At 38.5% G+C, this 21,606-nt stretch overlaps 2 protein-coding genes across 5 annotated transcripts in view; both read right to left on the bottom strand.

Moving 5' to 3' along the window:
- Window positions 1-10,350, bottom strand: part of rps6ka2 (ribosomal protein S6 kinase, polypeptide 2) — a 30,301-nt gene extending 19,951 nt beyond the window's left edge. The window contains exons 1-2 of the mRNA XM_012855151.3: window positions 9,699-10,350; window positions 981-1,097 (exon numbers count right to left, since the gene is read on the bottom strand). Coding sequence (XP_012710605.2) covers window positions 981-1,097; window positions 9,699-9,803 — 222 coding nt within the window. The 5' untranslated portion in view covers window positions 9,804-10,350. The remainder of the gene's footprint in view (window positions 1-980; window positions 1,098-9,698) is intronic.
- A 1,022-nt stretch (window positions 10,351-11,372) lies between these two features.
- Window positions 11,373-21,243, bottom strand: rnaset2 (ribonuclease T2). Of its 4 annotated transcripts, none has more exons than XM_036136397.1 (10): window positions 21,173-21,243; window positions 18,323-18,400; window positions 18,092-18,170; window positions 16,580-16,629; window positions 15,395-15,452; window positions 15,115-15,179; window positions 13,301-13,414; window positions 13,023-13,068; window positions 12,841-12,915; window positions 11,373-12,622 (listed from the first exon to the last, which is right to left on the bottom strand). In XM_036136397.1, exons 2-10 carry the CDS (start codon window positions 18,391-18,393, stop codon window positions 12,410-12,412), a joined length of 771 nt encoding a protein of 256 aa, XP_035992290.1. In that variant the 5' UTR covers window positions 18,394-18,400; window positions 21,173-21,243; the 3' UTR covers window positions 11,373-12,409. The 4 variants fall into 4 exon arrangements, with proteins under 4 accessions (XP_035992290.1, XP_021167748.2, XP_012710606.2 ...); XM_021312073.2 differs by lacking the exon at window positions 21,173-21,243 and adding an exon at window positions 20,067-20,213; XM_012855152.3 differs by lacking the exon at window positions 21,173-21,243 and adding an exon at window positions 20,067-20,212 and having other exon boundaries at window positions 18,092-18,146.
- Between the last annotated feature and the right edge of the window lie 363 nt (window positions 21,244-21,606).

Genomic DNA, 21,606 nt, shown 5'->3' with positions numbered 1-21,606 from the left:
CAGACCTCTAATCAACAGTAGAGAGTCAGTCTGTGTGCCTCTGTTCATTTAAATAAGATTAGTGGTCTATGAGGCTTTTCTCAAGACAGAAATGGGAGGCCTACCATTAGCAGATGACTTGATAGTAAACAATAAACACACTCACAGTCCAGCCAAAAAGTGAGATCACAGCCCTTAGTACTATGTTTGTGTGATTTTTGCGTATTTTATGCTTTACATTTTGACAAAGGGATCTCAGCCTTTGTTATTTTAGAGCAAATGAGAAAAAAAATCAGCTACTTGTTGGAGACAGACACAGTATCAAATTAAAACGTAAGCAGCAGGTGTTCTGAGAAACCACGAGGTAAGCTGGTCAAGGCAATTCTTGCTGTTCTTCTGTCAAATATGAAATCATGGATTCTAAAAAAAAACAGATGTGACAGCAGCAGCTGTCACATCTGTTCCCCCTGCGCTGCTGTGTTCATTTTGGTTTGACTGTTGGCTCAAGCAGCTCTTGCTTTCGTCACAGGGGTATGTCTCGCCTTAAACTTCAATACTGGAACGTGATTGGCCTGAACCGTTTTTGGTTCGGTCACAAATGGTTGAAGTGGGAGCGGTGCAAGATGGATTCTTGTGTATTTGTGAACACACAAATACTGCAAGGCAAGGTTCTAATTGTGTGCTGGGATATGTAAAAGGACTCGTCCTCCATGCTTACTTGTGATTGATTATGATTTAGATTATGAAATGAATTGAGACTGATTACTTATGTACATTATTGTAATTTAAAGTAGTATATCAATCCGCTAAACCAGATTTTAAAATAAGGCTACAGTGGACTCTGAACCACACCGCGTCATTAAGAAACGCTTGCAGCTGGTTTATTTTATCTCATCTAAACACTTTTTGAGAAGTTAAATATGTCCTTCGATTGTATGCTCTCAAAGAATTTTTTTTAGGTCCTGATCGCATGCCTTGGTTATTATTATTATTTTTTTTACCTTTCCATAGGATCCTTGTCCCAGCACCTTCAATAACTGGAACTGAGACGGGTCTGCTTTTTCACAGCCCTCCTTAACATGGTGGCTGATGTCAATCTCCTTGAGAACACTGTCATCCTGAGGGGAAAAAGAAGGAAGAGTTCATTATTTTTATTTTGTTAACTCATTAAAAAGCTATGTTTTTTTCAACTCGATCGACATTACCTGCTTAACATGACTAAAGTAGGTAAACTCTAAACCAGATGTATACTGTCAAAGCCAATTTAGATCTAAGCTTATTTTGCATCAAGCTTGCTTTGGATAAGAGAATAAAAGGCATGTCTCAAAAGTAAATTAAACCTATCTAAAATGATTATCAGTTGAAAAAATATATACACTGTTGTGAAAAAAGTGGTGGACCCTCACCAATGTTCTTTTGTTTTTGCTTTTCGGTCACAATTAAATCTTTCAGATCAGTAAAGACATGCAGCAGCAGCTGATGTCAAGGGTTTGCGATATCTGGCATCAAGTGCTTTAACATCAGCACAGAGGAGCTTTGACCAACCGTCCTTTGTAAAAATGTTTGAATTCAGCTCATTTGGAAGGTTCGAGCAGGAACAGCATGTTTAATGTTTTTAAGGAACGTAAATATGTTTTATTGTTTATGTTGTTGCTGTTTTGTTGCGTTTTTCTTTGGGGGGGGGGGTCAGTAGTTTTGACCCTGGAATTCTCCCCCTGATACAGTTTTGCCCGCTTTCTCTTTCTTACTGTTACATTTTTAACAATTGACAGAGGCAACCGAGGCCTACAGTGCTTTTGTCAGGGTCTGGGGTGTGTCTGTGCTTGTGTGCTGTTTTCTTGCTCTCTCCCTTGGAGCTGCAGATTCCTGGGGGGCAGGGCTCAGCATCGTGCTCCCACATAACCTGCTTTCCATCTCTGATTTTCTGGAGCTTAAGAGGAGGTCATTTAATGCCTGAATGTCAACCTAAGTGGTACCTCCAGCTCTCTGAGCTTTATATATTTAGAGCAATCTCTACCTTTTTTGATTGTTAAGAAAGGTAGATAAAGGTTACTATCTTGGGCACGGTGGTGGCGCAGGTGTGGTGAACGACCCATGTACAGAGTCCTTGGCTGCCAAGGACTGATAAAAAAAAAAAAGTGAAAAGAAAGAAAGGTTGCTATCCCAAGATACATCCATATGCCACAGATCTGGAGAAATACAGACCCATGACTGCCAATGTCAGGTCTCCCTACTTCATCAAATCCTTCAGTCAACCTGTTCACCCTCCAACGCTCTACCATGCAGCTTCACATTGAAATGCAGCCCGAAACAGAAATCTTACCCCTGGTGCTGCTTACTTCCCTGGCTTCATCTAGATTCATTACCAGTGAGATCCCAGCCTTTTTGCACAGTTCAACATCTTTCTCCATCCAATTTATTTCTCCTCTACAGTAAACCACCACTGACCATTTCCTCTGAGGCACACAGCACATTTGCAACTCCGGTGAAAATCAGGCATGGGTTCGGGTTGTGGAACTGAGCGCAGTTTTGTAAACAAATCTAAATGACTAAAGAACAAATGTTGGGGGGATTACTTTTCCCTGTTGGGCCAGATCAGTTTGGATAGCTTTTTCCCTTGATGAAGGAAGTCGTCCTTTTATAACTGTTTTTTGTATTTACTTAGGTTATCTTTATCCAGTATTAAAATTTGCTGAATGACCTGAAACACTTAAGTGTGACAAAAAAATCAAACAGAAAACAGATGACATCTGTACCTAGTGTTCAAAGCACTGTTTAGTTATTGGTCCCAAAAGCCTAACTGTAATGAATTAGGATGCTCAGGCCCCTGCCTTAGCCTGTTACCCAGCTCATTTTGCACCCAACATTAACTCTTCCCTGCTAATGGTAGACCAAATGCGAGGTTGCCTTCTGTTGTTTTTTTTGGGTCTGCTCCACTTATCTGGAAAAACCTTCCAGAGAACTATAAAAGTGCGGAAAGCCGGAGTTCCTTTAAATTGAGATTAAAGACACATTTGTTAAGGATTGCCTTCGACTGTTCTAGTTAAACTGTTTTACTGAAACATCATTAGTTCAACTTTGTAGTACAACTGTTTTTAATGTTTGCTTTTAGTTTCTATTTTTCCATGTTCTATTTTGTTTCAACATTTTATTCCTCCTTGCTTTTATTCTGTTTTCTTCCCTGTATTTTAATCACGTAAAGCACTTTGCATTGTATCTGTACTGAAATGTGCTATATACAAATAAATTTGCCTTGCCTTGCCTTGAGTAGGGCTGGATGATTCGGCTAAAACTATATGACAATATATTTATTAATTTCTGTCGATACAATATAATTACAATATCAATATATATATATATATATATATATATATATATATATATATATATATATATATATATATATATATAACAAAATGAAAGCCTTAGAAAGACTGCAAAGAATGCCCACAACAGATGCTTGTACAAACTTATACCAATTATTTTGCCATGTTTATAAAACTCCTCCAATATAACATTATAGAAATGTATGCTTTAAAAAATAAAACACAAAATTACATAAAACCCAGAATGTCAGTCAGTGACAAATGCTGTAATCATAGACTGTAATGTATATTGAAATATTGGAAATGTTATATCACCTTTATTGAATAAAGTTATATCACGATATGTATTGATATTTAATTATTGTCCACCCTTAGGTCTGTGCCTCGCTGAACCCCAGGAGACAAGATTTGGCTTCCAGGGGCTCGCTAACATTTTCCTCATCTGTTGCTGAGACAACAAATTTTGTATCATCATCAGAGGCCTAATAATGTTCCCAAATAAACATTATACAACATTTTACGGCAAGAATAATAAATATTCTAACACACGTGTCAAACTCAAGGCTCGCAGGCCAAATGTGGGCCGCCACGTCATTTAATGTGGCCACCTCACAGTTTGATTGGCTCATGATTGACTTAAAATAGGTTTTTAAGCATGACTTGACCATAAATTACATCACCAATAATACATTTTGATTATTACCTGCCAACGTTATGGTTTCTCACCACTAGAGTATAGCAGCGACAAGCCGATTTTTGATTTTCCCAATGAATGAATTTGAGACAGCTTGAAATGCTAACCTCAAAATGTTCAAGAAAAGAAAAATTGATACACAAGGAAGACTGGTTCATGAACCATTGGAAAACAAATATTTATTAGTAGGCCAAGGTGTTCTGGGACAGTGTCGTTAAAGGAGCAATAAGCGCAATTTCATAATTTCAGATAGAAAGAACTAAAAAATTGTTTTGTGAAGAACTAAAGGTATCTTTTTAGATGGACTATGCATGTCGTTACACACCATCTCTCTAAGTCGTTCTCCAGTCTCTTGTTTACATAGACGGGCCAGCCGCGCATACATGGACGTGTGTGATGCTGATGCACTGTGTATTTATCCTATGCAAATACGTGCACCCGAGCTAATGGGTGAGAAAGGGGGGAGAAATGGGTGATGGATTGCAGCCAGTGCAGAGGTAGAGAGAGTCATGACTTGATACGCATCTTGTTTTGGTGGACAGACAGTGCTCAAGCCCCACCTAATGGTGAAAAAAATCACTTATTGCATCCTTTAAAATATACGTTGGCATTTTGAAACCAAACACTGGGCTAAGTATGCAGCATTTAGCCTCCAAGGAAAACAAAGAATTGCAGCAGAATTAAAAGGTAAACTCGAATTGCTGCACAATGTGCTTACAAAAGCTACAGCCAAAAACAATGCAGTGTTGAAAGCAGGCATTTTTGCGGCTGAAGAAATTGCCACTGCTTCAAAATCTTTTTTCAGAGGGTTTCAGAGGTGGTGGGTTTAGAGTGTGAAGATATGCCGTACCATACACCAGTAAGGTGCCTGAGTAGGAGCCAAGTCCTTGAACGATTTTTTAAACTTCGAGAAGAAATAGCTCTTTTCATGCAGAGCAAAGGAAAACCCTTGTCTGAACTGTCTGATCCGAACTAGCTGTGTGATTTTGCTATGTCATGCGACATCACTGAGCACCTTGCTCAGCTAAACCAGAAACTCCAATCTCTAACACACTGCAATCAAATGAATTGCGGGCCTCTGCAGAGCCAAATTAATGCTAGTGAGGGAAGTCAGGTTTTAGACTCAGCCTTGTTCAAGTTGGGATGCATATAAAAGTTGCAGGATGGCAGCTCTCGAGGACTGGACTTTGGCACCCCTGATTTATACTGTTAATCTGGCCCATCGAGGGCAGACAATATGCTGAAGTGGCACTCGGTGAAACTGAGTTTGACAACCCTGTTCTGACTCTTGATAAACTGTGATGCTTAAAGCTGCTGTAACCTGAAAATAAAACTGAGTTCAGTTTCTGCCAACACAGCAGACTTCTCTAATGCTATCTTTGTACTGGGTTTAGCGAGGCTCTGGCAGAACAACACAAGTAGTTCCAATCTTCCACAAGCCAAAAGCATACACCATGGTAAACAGTGTTATGATTCAAAGTGTCTAGGATTTTCTTGTTTCAGAAGTTTAGTGGACCTTATTTCCTACTTGATAGTGATGTATCAAGAAAAGAAGATCCTCTCAGACATTTCCTAAGATACAAATATATTTAGCTTATTACAGTTAAACAATGACAATAAGTCTTATAATAAAACTACCTTTTCCAGACAGGATAAAAAAAATATCAAGTACACATAAACATATAAAATGTTCTTTTTTAAAGACTTGTGGGTTTGTAGACACAATTACAACATTGCCCGAAAGTAGCCACTATCATCTCTGGCCCAAAGACGTTAGCCACAAGTAACCTGAATGACTACAGACCAGTCACACTATTCTTGGTATTCATGAAGTGCCTACCTTCCTCCCAGCTCCAACCAACACTAGTTTGCCGACAGGGCAAACCGATCAATAGGAGACTCCACCACCATTGCACCCCACACTGCCCTGTGCCACCTAGAAAACCTTGGACCAATGTCAGGATGCTTTTTAATGGACTTTAGTTTGGCGTTTAACACCATCCTGCGGGACACACTTGTCCTAATGCTCACCGATCTGAATTCCACATCCCTCACTTGTGACTGGATTAAAAATGTTTTGATAGAGGGGCCACAAACTCTGAGGAGTGGACCCTAGAGATCCTCCTCCCTGATACTCAGCGCTGGTTCTCCACAGAGCTGTATCCAGAGCCCCTTCCTGTTCTCCATCTATATTCATGACTGTATAACTCTTCCCGCCCAGATGGGGTGACAGTGGCTCAGGAGTTAGAGAGTTTGTCCTGTTGCTGGTTCGATCACCCACTCTGACCGTCTCAGTCATTGTATCCTTGGCCAAGACACTTCACACGCTTTGCCTGTTGGTGGTCAGAGGGCACAATGACACCGAGCGAATATACTGTAATATAGAATAAAGCGCTTTGGAGTTGATAAAGCACTACATAAGTACAGACCCTTTACCCCTCCAACATCATTGGAGGGGTAAATGCCCCTCCAACATCATTTGAAGGTGAAATGGTATCTGCCAACTTGACAATGATGTTGTCATTGTCAAGTTGGCAGATACCATGATGACGGTGGAACTCGTTACTGATGGAGACAAAATAGTGTACAGGGAAGAGGTCCAGAAGCTCACTGCATGGTGTTAACACCAGCAAAACCAAAGAGATTGTACTAGACTATAGGAGTCAGAGAGGAGACACTACTCCACTACATATTAACAGGAACTATGTGGAGAAAATCTCCTCTATCAGTTGTCTGGGGGCCCCCATTGCTAATAATCTCACATGCTGAGCCAACACATCAGAAGTGGTTAAAAAGGTTCAACAGCGGGTCCATTTCCTCAGATTACTGAGAAAAAACCCATCTGGATGTCAAACTGCTGTTGACCTTCTACTGATCCACCATTGAGTGTTTTGTTGTACCGCATTAGAGTGTGGTACACTGGCTGCACAGCAGCAGACCAGAAGGCCCTGTAGGGAGTAATAAAGACAGCTCAACAAACTCATATGCTGCCCCCTGCCCTCACTGCAGGACAATGCCAGGTCTAGCTGTCTCTCCATGACTAAGAACATCTTGTCTGACCTCGCACACCCTGGTCAGTAACTCTTTAACCTTATACGCTCTGGTAGGAGGTTTAGGAGTTTAAAAAGTAGGACAAACTGCCTCAAAAACAGCTTCTACCCATGGGCTATAAGATTCCTAAACACTGACTTAATACGGTGAAATATGACAACATTGATCACTTTTAAAAAAAAACTCACATCCCTGTATATACTGCATTCCGTATCGTCTCTCATTTTATATTTTTTTATAGATGTAATGTGAAAGCTGAAATGTTCTACTCCACAAACTTCTAACAGCAAAGTTGTGGAAGTGCAATAAATCACTGTGATGACTGACTGTGAAGTAACAGAGCTTGTACAAATTTGATTAGGTTAAATAGCACCTTAAATTGTTTGATATGTGATAGATAAACTCTATTCACATTTCTTCTGACAGTAAAAATTTAAATTTATGCTCCAGGAAAAAGGCTAAAGCCCTGCCCAAAGTATCCGCATAAGTTTTCAAAGGGTAAACATATCTGCTCCCATAAATAATACTTTGGCTTAAAAGCAGCTGTGTGATCAAACACACCCAGACATTTGTCTAACATCCAGCTATTAGCAAATTGATTTATTGAAACTAGATAATCAAACAGGAAATTGATTTGACATCGAAAATGCCTTGAGCCTTTTATTAACGGTCTTGCCACAAAGCAAGCTAGCAGTATTCTCTAGTTCTCTCTAAAGAGGAATGTATGACACTAAATTAACTTCAATCTCACGTAAAAATATTTTACATCTAGCAACTGAGATTACACAATCATAAAGACAATGCTTACTGAGGTAACAGCTGATAAATTGTGAATCTCACCACCATAATAAAACTCTATGTTTGTTTTAAATCCACATGATGGGTGGCGTGCAGATGTAGTGCAATTTTCCTACTAAGTATGACTGTTGTTTTAAATTGTGTCTCTATATTGTGATATTTTCTCAGCAAAAATAAACACAAGGAATCTTATATGTAAAAAAGAACTAAACTAATATAACAGTAGTTTTTTTAATTGATATGCAATTTGAAATGTTTTGCTGGCTAATGTTGGCTAGCTATTTTAGCTTGCCGTTCTTTCTTAGTTGGCATTCATCAACAAGCGACGGTGGCGCAGAGGTTAGGGAGTTTGTCCTGCAATTGGCGGGTTGCCAGTTTGATCCGCTCTGACTGTCTCTGTTGTTGTGTCCTTGGGCAAGACACTTCACCCGCATTGCCTGCTGGCAGTGGTCAGAGGACCTGGTGGCGCCTCTGTCAGTCTGCCCCAGGGCAGCTGTAGCTACTAACATAGCTCACCACTGTCAGGGTGTGAATAGGTGAATGATTAACCTGTTGTGTGAAGTGCTTTGGAGGTTGTAAGGACCAGTTTAGAGCACTATTTACATTTACAATCAAGTTACATATGCTGTACTTCAGAGGCGGGGAATCCAGGATCAGAAATTAAGGGTCGGTCCAGAGATTAGTTCCAATCATTGCATTTCCAGCTATCCACAGCATAGACAAGGACTAGAATCACCTGTTTAAGTGAACAGGATGAAGGAAAACCAGAAAGGGTTCTAACTTTTCTGAAGCTGGATTCCCCACCTCAGCTGAACTTCAACATTACAGAATGCTTCTGATCATATGAGTATATAGACACAATTAGCTGAGCCTCTTCCCCAGTCTTAAGTCTTTTGCAGCCTCATTTCCAATCAGGATTCCTCTATACGTACCGAGCTCGATCTTTCCATCAAAGCTGACCAAGTTCCCTTTACATGTTCAAGAAAAGTCTTCCCACAGCAATATGCAGTCACCACCATCATTCACTGTGGGGTGAGTGATGGTGGTGGCTGCTGTTGTCAGGTTGTGTTTTCTTTTTTGGCACACGTTTTGCATAGAGACAAAAAAAAAATCAGTTGTGGTCTCATCTGATTAAACAGTCGATCTATCCAAATATATATATATATATATATATATATATATATATATATATATATAAATGAATAAAACAATATTAAATTTGTTACATTTGCTGTCATAACATGACATTGTGTAAAGTTTAATACTTGTTGCCATTATGAACCACAGTTATCATCCAAAGAGATAAGCAGTCACTCAAAACAATAATCACTCAGGCTGATTTAGCTACATTCACAACAGGAGATCTTGGAGAATGTTTTGCTGCATCTGTAAGCTCAGAGGTGTAGGTAGGTGAGCTGGACACCTCACACTGTAACCCTGCTGCTGTGTTTGAGCTATAAATAGAATCCCACTAATGTGGCTTTCAGCTGAATCAATCCGTCTAGATCATGTATTGATCAATCTGCCTGGCTCCGCCTTGTGCCTCCCTGTTATAGGAGTGCGTGTCCTACACCCGGCCTCACACACACCCTCACTGCCAAAACACGTCTCCGTATGGGACTCCAAGTCTGCGCAGACACTGTGTGAAGGGCAAAAACTAGAACTACCCAGTGAATTATTCTGCAACAAATAAAACCAAATTTCACACCTGTGAGCTATGAGCTCAGCTGTTTGTGTTTGTTTTAGGATGCTGCATGTCCAGCTCCTCACGTCCCCTCCCACACAGTGCAATAGTGTGCATGCCTCCTGACAGTAGTCAGATGCAAACACGCCCAGCTGACATAACTAACCTCCAGCTGACAGAAACCAGCGCTGTTCTTGTTCCGCGCTGCCTTGTTCTTCAGGTAGATGGAAAACCATCTCCGCACCGTAAATTTACGCGTGTGAGTGTCCATGGCAACGATCAGACCCGTGCATCTATCCCATAATGATGAACATCACCCTGCCGGAGGGGTGGCTCCCCCCAAAGATAGACACGCAGTTCCGCGGCTCTCCTTTTAGGCTCCCTATTTGTCCCGCAGTTTCCCCGTTGGCGCATCCTCAATGCAGCAGTCCCTCTGTAGTTTCTCCATCCTCTGCCGGATCTGAGCTGTGGCGGATTCCACCGAGAACCCAGTCACTGAAAGAGAGTAGTGACAGAGCTGTTAATCCACGCAGCGGGCTGATGACTGCTGCACGCTTTAGGATTGCCCGGCGCGTTTTTGCAGCAGGCTCGCTGCGTAAAAGGCTGCAGGGGGGGGTAGAGAGGTGACGAATAAATCCTGAATCGCTGAATTAGGAGAGCTGTGCTAGAGCCCACTCCTCACATCTCTGCCTGTGCATGTCTGTGCTCATCTCTCTCTCTCTCTGTCTCTCTCACCCTCTTTGCGAAACAAGGGATTGTCACTAGCTACATCGTGTGTCACCAGAAAGCTCCCCGACCCCTCCCCACGTGTCTCCGCGTCCCTTTCACCTTCTGCCTTTCCCAACAGCACACAGCAACAGCTGGTGAGGTCACATGGCGCAAACCTGCAACCTCTCCCTCGCTGCCACTTCTCCTTTGCAGCATCCGCGCATACATATTAGGAAAGAGTATTATTTTTTTTTTTTTTACAGGACCCGGTTTTCATTAACCTATCAGCCTGCAAAATGTGGTGACGTTTCCAAAAAGCGCTGAGCACAGAAGTCAATAATGAGGACACAAACAAGGCCAGCAGTCACAGAGGGGGGAACAGCATGATCTGTTTTGATCAGTAAGCATGTGTGTGTGTGTGTGTGTGTGGGTGTGTGTTGGTATTTGGATCTGTCACATCAGCAGCTTTTTTGCGGCGCTGCAGTGTTACATAACCTCAGAAGGAAGCAGTGATACGTAGCAGTGAGAACACACTGATGAGAGCTGGGGGTAAATGAGGGCTGCTCCTGATGGCAACTATCAGCAGCAGACCAAAAGTGTCATTTTCTCTCAAAACTAAAATAAATAAATGTACCTCAAACACTCTGACAGGGGTGCGCACGCCTTCATATTCAGGATACACAGATTTGCCAAACTAATTTTCACACATTTGGCAGAATCTGGGTCCCGCTTTGGTCACATCAGGGCATTTAGGGTTTTTTAAGGACTATTGGAAAATGTAATCAAATGTGTTCAGTCAATCTGCTGTGCTCTGCTGTGGGCGGAGATTCAGGATTATGGACTGATGTCTTTGTCCTAGTAGGATTAAGGCTCTGTAAGGAGATCACAACATTAATATTTATACCCTGCAGCCAGACTGTGGGACAGACAGCCTAAAATACACCAGTGTAACTATGCTGGATCATACTACATAAAGAGAGAACTGTTAACAACACCCGGTCACATTTTTGTTGTTGGACAATTTTGTGTCAAATTGTCCAACTGTGTTTTCCCACCAAGCTGTATTTCTAAGTTTCAAACATTCATAATGCATTTAGACACATTGTAGGAACACAACAGTTGATGACACCAGTGAGAATCAACAAGATATATTTATTCATAGTAAAAAAAATAAGAGCTTACAGCACTACGCAATTGCAAGTTTCGGAAATTTGACACAACATCAAATAATAATGTCAAGCAATCAATTAGCTACACATAGAAGTAGCCTGAGGCAACAGATAATTAAAACTAATCACTGTTTATGTGTGAATTTGACTACACAGACTTTCCATTTTTAATAAACATTTCTAGACTATTTTGTAAAAAAAATAATAGAGAAAGGCAATTTAGATATTCCCTGTATATAGGATGCACTGAACAAAAGGTTGGGTTTCATTTAATCAAACCCAAAAGGCAGTCGATTACAATCATTAGGAAGGTCAACTGAACAAAACGAACAAGTCCCAAAGTAAGGCATTGTTAGTATTAAAGTGAAGGCGGTTCTCTTTCTAGGCTTTTGAACATTCGAGGACATCTGTAAACTGTTATTGACTAAAAGGACACAGCACAACCAAAAAGGTTGCAATACAGAATCTGTCCAATTTTCTGTTAGACTTGAATAATGTGTGGGTGGGGGTCTGGCTTTGGCCACACTGACATTCTTCCTAACTATTTAAGAAAAACAGATCTGAGAGTGAAATGCTGACTCTAACTTGGATTAGGTTAAATAGTGCAGGTAAACAACTGATGCACCCCAATTATTTTCCACAGGCCCTGAAAACTGCAATGATCAAACTTCTTCTCAGCCTAATCTGGATCCCCTGCTAGTACATATTTAAAGACCCGTATCTAACCTAACATTTTCAACAAAGATAAATGAAAAGGAAGCTTTGAATGTCATCACAGTGATTCTTACTGGATCTAAGCGCTGTTTTCAATACAGTTGTTCCCTATGAATCTTAAACAGGGTGAAATACATTGTTTATTAGTGTGTGTGTGTTAAATTAGAATGCATTTACAAACAAAAAAATTATTGGTTACGTTTTGTGCAAGAAAAGGGTAAAAGAAGATTTGTAGTGTGCAATAGCTCCTCAGTTCGAGCACGTTTGCATTTGCATGCGGACATGCTCAAACGTGCGGGTAACCTGGTATAACAGGTGGGTAATAAACTGGTATGTCATGGGCACACACGCTCAGTCCAGATGGTTTGTTAACATCAAGGGGATGGTCCCACTGTCCTCTTGAAAAACTGTCGGTGGAAAAATGTTTCTCACAGTCCTGCAGAGTGAAGTCGGCATCAAAACAGATCTCAATCTGTCCCAAGATCTGGGGCTCAGAGTTCTGTTGACAAAAAGATATAACCAAAACTGTGAACTTACTTATTCTTACTTATTCTTTTGTTATTTTTGTGGCACTACTGGCCTCTAATGAAAGTAGACCTTAATCCTTGAGGACTAAGGCCTTTGTAAATGGGTCTGGTGCGGTACACCCTTTGCCAGCGACGCACCCTCTATTTTTTAAATAGTTTTATTGTATATAGAAAAACAAGCTGTTTATACCTTTGATGGATGCACACATTGGATCTTAGGTTTAGCGCCATAGAAACGTTCAATCCCTTCCTCAATTTCTGAAAACTGTTAGAGATGCAAGAGAAGAAATGACTGTCAGTGTTATTTCTAACAGAATGTAGTTTCATAAACTGTTTGTTATTAATCCAGTGCTACAATATAGACAGACTTACAGTGTAGTATTTGTCAGAGGGGATAATGTTAAGCTTGGTCAGCATGCTGCAATAAGACAAATACAGAACTTCTCTTAAGGTGGCGATGGATTTTAGTCAAAGAAACATACAATAAGTCAAGCACATAACAGCAAATATAGAATGTTAACAAGAACCCTATAAATCCACGCAATACAAAGACGTAGATAAAGAAACATTGCTTCTGCATGACAAAGCCTGTGTGTGAGGCAGGTGTGCCCAAACAGGTGTATGTGAAAGAATGCGTAAGTAACCCGTACCTGTTCAAATCCACCTTATGATATAGTTCCAGCGCCTTGCTGAAATATTTATGTTGACTGTTCAGTGAAGCTGCTTCAGCTGCACATGTTCCATGCTTAGACCACTCGTACTTCCTGTAACAGAAAGCAAAAGCAAATTAAATTGACTACTAGAAAAACAAAAAATAAAACATGCAGATCAAATGCATGTTTATTTGGAAAACTATGACAAGGTTTCAAAATTCAATACTTCACCAGAAAACATGTTTTTAGAGTTTTCCCTTCAGTTTTTCTAAGACTATGGATATTATTACAAAACAATTTTATTATTATAATTTTTGGTTTACCCCATAAATTATGAAACAATACATAGGTAAATTTAATTTATATTCCAAGAATGTAGTGAAAGATTATTTTCAATTTCTTTAAATTAAATTTGGATAAAATGAGATCTTGTACAAAGTACAATAGAGAAACCTACACTGAATTACCCATGATTAACTAGAGATAACTTAACAGCAATAACTTAATTGTACTAGATGAAATACAATTTTAATCTTAACAAAACCCAGGTAAAAAACAAAACAAAAAACAAAAAAACAGTGGTCCGACTTAAAACTCACACTTAAAATTATCTAGACCAGAGGTCGTTAACCTTTACAATTTAAAAAGCCATTTTTGCTCCAAATCAGCCTAATTAAAGCTCATTAAGAGCTACAAACGTTACCTGATCTTATTTAAAAACAAAAAAAGACAATTTAATATATTTTATAAATGTCTACTGTTGGACATTTGTTGTCATTTTGAAAGAAACACTTTATTCCTATTTTAGGTTTTAAAATAAAGAAAAACAAAATATTTGCAAAAAAAACGGGATAGATACACTTTCTTCTATGGCATGTTGATATGGAAAATCATGCGTAAAAAAGGCCATAGTTTCTGACCGAATGAAGAAAAATACACAATACTAAATAAAATACAATGCTGGTACTTTCAATGTCACTTGTGGAAGTTCAATGCAAGTTTGTCATGAATAAACTGAAAACTGCTAAAGCCTGCAGTTTCGTTAGTTTGTTTGTTTGCATGTATGTATTAATCTTAGAGATCCAATATAAGAGCCAAAAAGGAATATCCAAAAACATTGTGGACCCCTCATCTAGATGCTAAAACAGGAGGGAAATGTCCCATTAAATATTTTCAAAAGACTGCTGGGAATAGGAGATATACTGTATACATATTCTACTACTGAAATACGTGGTTAATATTCAGTAATGGGCTTGATATATGTGGGGAGCAACCTCGCTCCCTCTCCATTCATTTCCTATGGAACTTGTGAAATGACGTGACAATTGCTTGCCCTCCTTTAGTCAAACAACTGGCAGAATTCATGCAAATGAAATTTTGAGCTGGCACACGTGAACGTGAACACAAGAAAGTTTAACAAAGTTCAACTTCTGTAGCTTGGCACTACAGCCATTTATGTGGATCAGCTGTGAGGTCCGCCCTTAAAATGATGATATTCTTTATGCTGTTTCCTTGTCTGTAATTTAGGATGAACCTGGTTGTATTTTACTTTTGTAGAGTAGACAGAAAAGCAAGATTTCAGTCAATTCCAGCAACATTTTCTGACTCCTCATCCTTGTCGGTCATGGACTGCTTTGAAAAAATCGAAACCCAAATTTCTGGGAAACAGGTGATCCAATAGCGCGATTTGAAACGCTGTCGCCACTGTCGTGTCCTGTGTCTTAACCGTGGTGGGGATGACCAAAAACAGGCGAAAAAAATAAGTTAAATTGTTTTTAGGAAAACATGCCAATTTAAACAGTGAGACATACCAGAATTGAGAGGAAGAAGGGTGAAGCAGGTCTGGCCAACACTTCTTCATGTCTGGGAGCAGGTCCTGAAAACAAACCCACCAAAAACAGAGAAAACAGTTAAAACAAGGTTTATAGGGAGTGAAGAACAGAATAAAACATTAATTTATTAAACTTCTCAAAACAGTTTGAGGATTACACAGCTACTATTTTAATACTCAAAGGAAAACAAATTGACCCTGGGTTCGCCTAAGTCTCCAAATGTGTAATGTAATAGAGAAAGATCGGAGCAGCGCTGTACCTCTATTTCAGAAGAGTTGAAATGCCATGAAGAATTGCAGTCATTCCCTTTATTGGGCCTGGAATACAGAAAACGGTGACAACTTAACAACAGTGAACTGAAGACATGTTTGTCAGGGGTTGCCTTGTTTTTCTTCCATTATTTTATCGAGATATTTGCTTCAAATATGTTTCTAGCTGTTAAAAATAGTATCAATGCTACCTAGGATTCAGGGTTACAATTCAGTAAGTGTCCCCGACAGCAAAAACACACATTGTACGATGTGTTACTTTTTTTTATAAAATAAATAAATAAACACACACACACATACATACATACATACATACATACATACATACATACATACATACATACATACATACATACATATATATATATATATATATATATATATATATATATATATATATATATATAAACAAAAGAGAGTAATAATTAAACCACCACTGGTCTGTGAAAAGCCCCATGCACTTTTGAGAACATGTTTGAAAAGTGTGAACACTTCAGTTGTCACTGAAAATACAAAACCCTTAGTCACTGTTCTGAAAACCCTTTATCTCACATTGAAAGAGCTTGAAAACATGCAAGGGAATTCAATTTGAGAATTTGAACTTCCCTTTATGATCAAAAGTACAACACTGGTAACTAAGTGGCTGTTAGGGAAATGTCAGTAAAACAGAACTTTATTCCTCTTAAAGTATGTTGCAAAGCACAGCAAAAAGAAACAAATTTCTAAGCTTCCTTGTATGACAGTTTTATAACTCAATCCTCCAGTGTGCACTGCACATATTGTTAGATGCAGAGATCACTGTTTTATTTAGAAATGCATGAGTGACAATATAAAAAAAAAATTTAATTTAACTTTTTTTCCTGTTAATTCAGTTAACAAATGGAGAACATAGGTCTGTGTGAAAGTGGCCGATATACCTAAAGCCTTATGGAGACTTCTGACTTACATAAAAAAACATTATACAATTAGTTAGTGACATTTATACCATGACAGTTCAGTACAAATACATGTACAGAGACATCCCTAAAACATTCCCAAAAACTTGTTTTAAACTAAAGAGCTTACAAAGGTAAGTGGTTTGTTAGGGTGTTTTTTAATAACATTTCTTTTCAGGAGGTGTAAGGACTTGTCAGGAATGCAAGGGTGGCATTTGAAACTAAAACACAGATTCTTACCACAGTCCGTGTACCGTCCAGTAGCTCAGGTTGGGATGGCAATGCTCCATCTGCAATGTGATAATCAAATATTTACCAATGCAGATATATAGATACCTTAATTCATTAAAGCCACTACTACTACTAGAAATAATCATAGTAACAACAGCTAACTTTTGCATTTACCAAAGCAAGCTGAAGCTAGCAATGATTACTTACTTAGGTAAGAGCTTAAATTGTTGCTTAAACAAATCATTTCGAAGCTATATATTACTTAACCACGTGTACAAAACTTATATATATATATACCAATCTAATGCATTTCATTCAGTGCAGCAACATAAATATCCACAAGGCTCATCTGTAAAAGGGACCATTATCTGATTTTTTGACTTGAAAATGAGTCTTATTAGATGCTAAGTATTGACGGTCAGTGCAATCAACTCTGATTTCATGGAATAAAAGGTTTGTCAAGATTATGTCTTGCTGTGTCTGCGTGTTATGTGCAACCTGTGTGCATTCTGAGCGATCTGACATTGCTTATGGTAACACATAAAGACTAAGATTCTTAATTCCTGAAGACCCGGCTAAACAGCACAAAACACCCTTGGTCTTTAACTTCAAACACCCTGAGCTAAAATAAAACATGATTAACTAAACACACATTGCTGCTGATGTATCAAATTCAATTTGAACTGTGTCTGATTAGGTCTCCAAACACAACAAAAAAAAAAACAAGAATAGAAACCCCAAACTGCACAATAATCAGAAAAAAGTTCTGTCAACAAGCCAGAAAAATAGAGATGTGTGACTCGTGCTGTAACCTGCATCTGAAAAACCTTGCCTCGACAAACAACACTGCCGACAAACACTCTTGTGATTTTGCATCACATGGTGTCAAAGGGAAACTCCTGGATTAGCTTTTCTCCAACGGATCACTAGGCACCGTCGTTTATCTTGACAACGCCTGATACTTCCTTGACAACGAGGTTAATCAACACATGACTTTGGTTTACAGGTCATAACCTCTCTTGTAATGACATTGGAGGAATTACTCTTTTAACTAAAAGCCAGCTGAGCTGAATCAGAGATTCAAACAATATTTATTTTACTCCAAATGGAGATTTTTAACAAGCAGGCCGGCATTACAATGAACTTAATTTGACTAAGTATTGTTGATAACTCCATTAGGTTTTCTACCCCTGAAGTTTTCATCTGACTAAAGCTATTTTCCTGCTGCTCCAAAGCACTTAGTGCCAGCTCTATTCTCAATGAAGAAGAAAACAAAATAGGTAAAAAATTCTATAAATGATGCAAAAAGTACGCTGGGTCAAGGTCTGCAATTTTTAAATGGCAGGAATCAACATACCAGAAATCTGTCATTTTGATTACTCTTTTGTTAATTAACAAAAAATATATAATTAACAACAAGAATAAACAAAATTACTGAACGTACTCTGTGATCCTATGTATGAAATGATAAAAAACAAAACAAACCAACTGATGAAGAAGAACAGAAGAACAGAAACTCACCGAACAGAAAGTGTTGGGCCACTGCTGTGTCAGGATCAATTTGGTCCATAAATTGCTGAAATGCACAGACACCTCTAAGCTTTTTTCCATTATTATTCATTTAAAATGATAAAAGCAAACATTAATTGAGTGACAATTCCTATAAATGTGAACAGAAAGAACAAAAATGGACGCAGACAAGCAATAATCATTGTTTTTTTTTGTTAGTATGTTTTTTTCGTCTGTTCTTACAGTGGTGAAGTGATGACAGCAGAGGACAGAGCCGCTGCCACACAGAGCAAAAGAGGGAAGAGGAGTCTCATGGCTGACCTAAAACAAGATGGCACAGATTTGTGAAAATCTAAATATTCGACTCCTGTAACATTAAAACCAAACCAACACCAAAAAAATACAAGAAAGTACATTTTAAGAATAAATCATGCATTCATTTAAGAAATAGGTTTGATGAGTACAGGATTAAAATCGGACCTCATAAGCAAAACTTACAGGCAAATGTCCACCAATGACTCAAGGAGAAGTGGGGTTTAACTGATGACATTAGTGGTTATAAAGACAACACGAGAGGAACCTGACCCATCTTTTTTACAGAAGTGGAATCCCAACACAGTTCCCATTTTCCAAGTAAAACGGCTCCTTACTAAAACTAACAACAAATAAAGCAAAAAAAAATAAAAAATAAAAAAATAGAAATACACCATCTTATTGTGTTCTTATTTTCAACTTCAAAATCTCATAAAGATCAAACCATGAAAACATTCACTCATATACATATTTAGATTGTATAATAACATCACCCAAAGAGAAGGTGTGCCTTCAACATGTCAAAATATTACATCTAAATGTGTATGATTGTAAGGGACATTGATTTCTTAAGGTCCATTACATTACAGTGTAATAACCTATCTTGTGGGTCCATAAGCTATAGGCGGTACATGCTGGCCTAGATAAAATAGATAAAACACTACCACATTTTTTTCTTTTTTACATATTTGTCTCCACTCTCTCACTTATTGATGAAAACTGGACTTTCAAATTTCTTATGAACGGAGAAATGCGAGTGCATCGTGATTAAATGGTTCTGCGTCGCTACATCGAAACAGACATGTGAAACTAAGGATACAGTTTTGCTCTACAAGTCGTGAGCAAGCTGGAACACTGCGGGATAAAAATGTAAGCCTTTTTTTTGTGAGAGCAAGGTTTCATTTTTATGCCATAAAAAATGATAAATACATAACATCTCAAACATTAAAGAAGGGAAAATGGGAAATGTACAGGCTGGCGATTATGTCATCAGATTTTAGAGCAGAGAAACAAAAATGATTCTCAACCAAATGATGCAGAATCACTACAGAGGTACAGTCATCTACAAATGGAAAATTAAAAGTGCTATTTGGCCCAACCTCAGTTAGCCAGCTGGGGGTTATTTTCTCTAAGGATTCAGACCCAGGTGCAGAACGACACTCGGACCAACAGTATAGGACTGCATAGCTGAGCAAAATGCCTCAGACGTGACCTGAGTAATGGCCCAGTCCCTCTCCTCTCCTCAGAAACAGACAACCTGCGGCTCCTTTAAGTGCGTTGGGAGGATTGGCAAAGACGTGAAACTCCCAGAATTAGCTAATACCTCCGAGGAAGTCAAGACTACGCCCTCTTGCCAACTTTGTAGCTTACACTTTTAATTTTTTAAACAAAATGTTAAAAATTTAAAACAAACCACAGTTAAAAGCCTTTACATAGCATGCTATATATTCAATCCTCTAAGGCTCAGTAAACATTTAATGATGATCACGAAAAGGTCGAAGGGATGTTTTGCATGAGTGACAGGACTGAACATTCTTAACTAAATGTACATTTAATCTAAATTTAATTGGGTCAACAACAACGTGACGCAACGCAACGTCTTTAGTGATCTTAGGTAAAACGAAACAAAACGCTGACTGATTTTTTTTAAAGCACTTCCCTCACTAAAACTCACCTTTTTGTGACTATGGAGCATCAAAAACGTATACTGGCCAAAGTACAAGCACTTCCCTCTTGATATCTCTTGGCTTTACTGGGTCAAGTTCTGCATAGTGCTTGCCAAATGTTTATGTTCCGACTTCACTAACCGGCTCTGTTAGCTAAGCCAATCGTGAGCTACGTAAACATATCCTGCGTCATTACGCAATAGACCCACAGCTAGGGCTGCTTGGTTTAATCTAATTGCTGTCCCGGTTGCAGCGCCTACCAAAGACGTGTGAGCAAACCAAACTGCATAACTAAGTAATTGGATTACAGTGACTATTTATGTGAAAAGCGCCGAAAGTTCTTAAGATCAACAAACAAACAAACAAGACATTTCTATGTTTTTCACTATATATATATATATATATATATATATATATATATATATATATATATATATATATATATATCAATCTATCTATCTATCTATCTATCTATCTATCTATCTATCTATCTATCTATCTATCTATCTATCTATCTATCTATCTATCTATCTATCTATCTATCTATCTATCTATCTATCTCTATATATATATATATATATATATATATATATATATATATATATATAGAGAGAGAGAGAGAGAGAGAGAGAGAGAGAGAGAGAGAGGGAGAGAGAGAGGCAGAAAAATACTGCAGAACGGTTGTGCTCTAACTCCTACCACTAGAAGGCTCTTTATCCGTTTTTAACAGAGACATGAACCAAAACAAGCATGCTTACAAACTTTGAAAAAATATACACAATATTTTATTTCACAAATGTTTTATTTTCCTTTAAACTGAAATATTTATTTGTGTAATGAATGGTCTGAATGGTTATCACATTAATACTTTCTTTTGTGAGTGTGTAACTTGTAATTCAACTTGGTCAACCTTAGTCAACCTTCTTTTGTTACGTGCATAATCAAAAGTATAACTTATTTGATTTTAAATACTAAAGGTTTGATATCATGTGCAAGACCATTTACGTTCTTACAATAACAAAACAAGCCTGTTCCAGTACTTCAAGTTCCCTAATGTATAATTTCCTTACTTGAAAAGGTAGTACTGCTCCATTATAGTTTTTAAACTTCTGACCTGGTATTAGTGGTATTGGTTTCCTCTTCTGCACACTGCCATTTGTCTACGTCATTCAGACATCACACGCTCCTTCTCAAGCTGCCGAATGTCCTCCCATGTTGCACCCCCCCCCTCCCCCCCCCGCCCTCACATGATTTTGTCTCAGACGTGCAATCCGTTTAACTGCTCCTTTATGGTGTCCGGAATAGTCGGGTTGTAACTGTAGCCACTTTTATAAATAGATCATGACCAAAGTTCAGCAGGCGACACAGCTTCTCAAGATCTTTAAAGCAGATGGAGAAACTTTTAGGTGCAGGAGCTCCATGCAGTGTGCAGCTAGATTTAAAACACTTAAGTTAAACAGCTCTAACTCCAATTCAAATGAATAGTAAATGCTTTATATTCCTTTACCATAAAATAATCACGATGATATTCTATGTTTTGTCTGATCT

Source organism: Fundulus heteroclitus, chromosome 4, assembly GCF_011125445.2.
Source record: "Fundulus heteroclitus isolate FHET01 chromosome 4, MU-UCD_Fhet_4.1, whole genome shotgun sequence".
NCBI classification, from domain to species: domain Eukaryota; kingdom Metazoa; phylum Chordata; class Actinopteri; order Cyprinodontiformes; family Fundulidae; genus Fundulus; species Fundulus heteroclitus.
Note: the sequence above shows the minus strand (reverse complement) of the source record. Positions and strands in the feature narration are given on the sequence as shown.

Coding starts and splice junctions, on each gene's coding strand:
- rnaset2 (XM_036136397.1), bottom strand. CDS start 18,393: ATGAGACTCCTCTTCCCTCTTTTGCTCTGTGTGGCAGCGGCTCTGTCC. Junction 15,453..16,579: donor TGGACGGTACACGGACTGTG/GTAAGAATCTGT, acceptor TCTGTATTCCAG/GCCCAATAAAGGGAATGACT. Junction 13,415..15,114: donor CCTTCTTCCTCTCAATTCTG/GTATGTCTCACT, acceptor TTTCTGTTACAG/GAAGTACGAGTGGTCTAAGC.